The 366-nt window shown below is 54.1% G+C and overlaps 1 protein-coding gene across 1 annotated transcript in view; it reads left to right on the plus strand.

The window, feature by feature from the left end:
- LOC105516917 overlaps positions 1–366 on the plus strand; it is a 22495-nt gene that overhangs the window by 1611 nt on the left and 20518 nt on the right. The window contains exon 2 of the mRNA XM_011949261.1: positions 245–344. Coding sequence (XP_011804651.1) covers positions 245–344 — 100 coding nt within the window. The remainder of the gene's footprint in view (positions 1–244; positions 345–366) is intronic.

Genomic DNA, 366 nt, shown 5'->3' on the forward strand with positions numbered 1-366 from the left:
AAAAAAAAAAAAAAAAAAAGCAAAAATATGACATGTAATCAATAATTCATTGTTGTCCTAGACTTTGTTTGAAACAGCTTTGACCTGGAGCATCTGGGCCATGCCACAGCTTAGGTGGGGACAGTCAGGAGCAGACCCTTCGGGGTTCAGGGCAACACTGGGGTTCGCTCACGATGGGGTGCTGGTGGGAGACAGCCTTCACCAGATGAGGGAGGGCCCCCAGTTTCTTTCTTGTTCTTCTAAGCTGGAACAAGGGCCCCCTTGAAGGCTTACGGGTGCATCCTGCACCCAGCCCTGCCGCAGCCCCTGTTGAGGAGGCAGCGGGGAGCCTGTGCCGCATGCCTGTCTCCAGCAGGCCTGCCCTCT

Source organism: Colobus angolensis, unplaced genomic scaffold (assembly GCF_000951035.1).
Source record: "Colobus angolensis palliatus isolate OR3802 unplaced genomic scaffold, Cang.pa_1.0 Scaffold294, whole genome shotgun sequence".
In the NCBI taxonomy this organism is placed as follows: Eukaryota; Metazoa; Chordata; class Mammalia; order Primates; family Cercopithecidae; genus Colobus; species Colobus angolensis.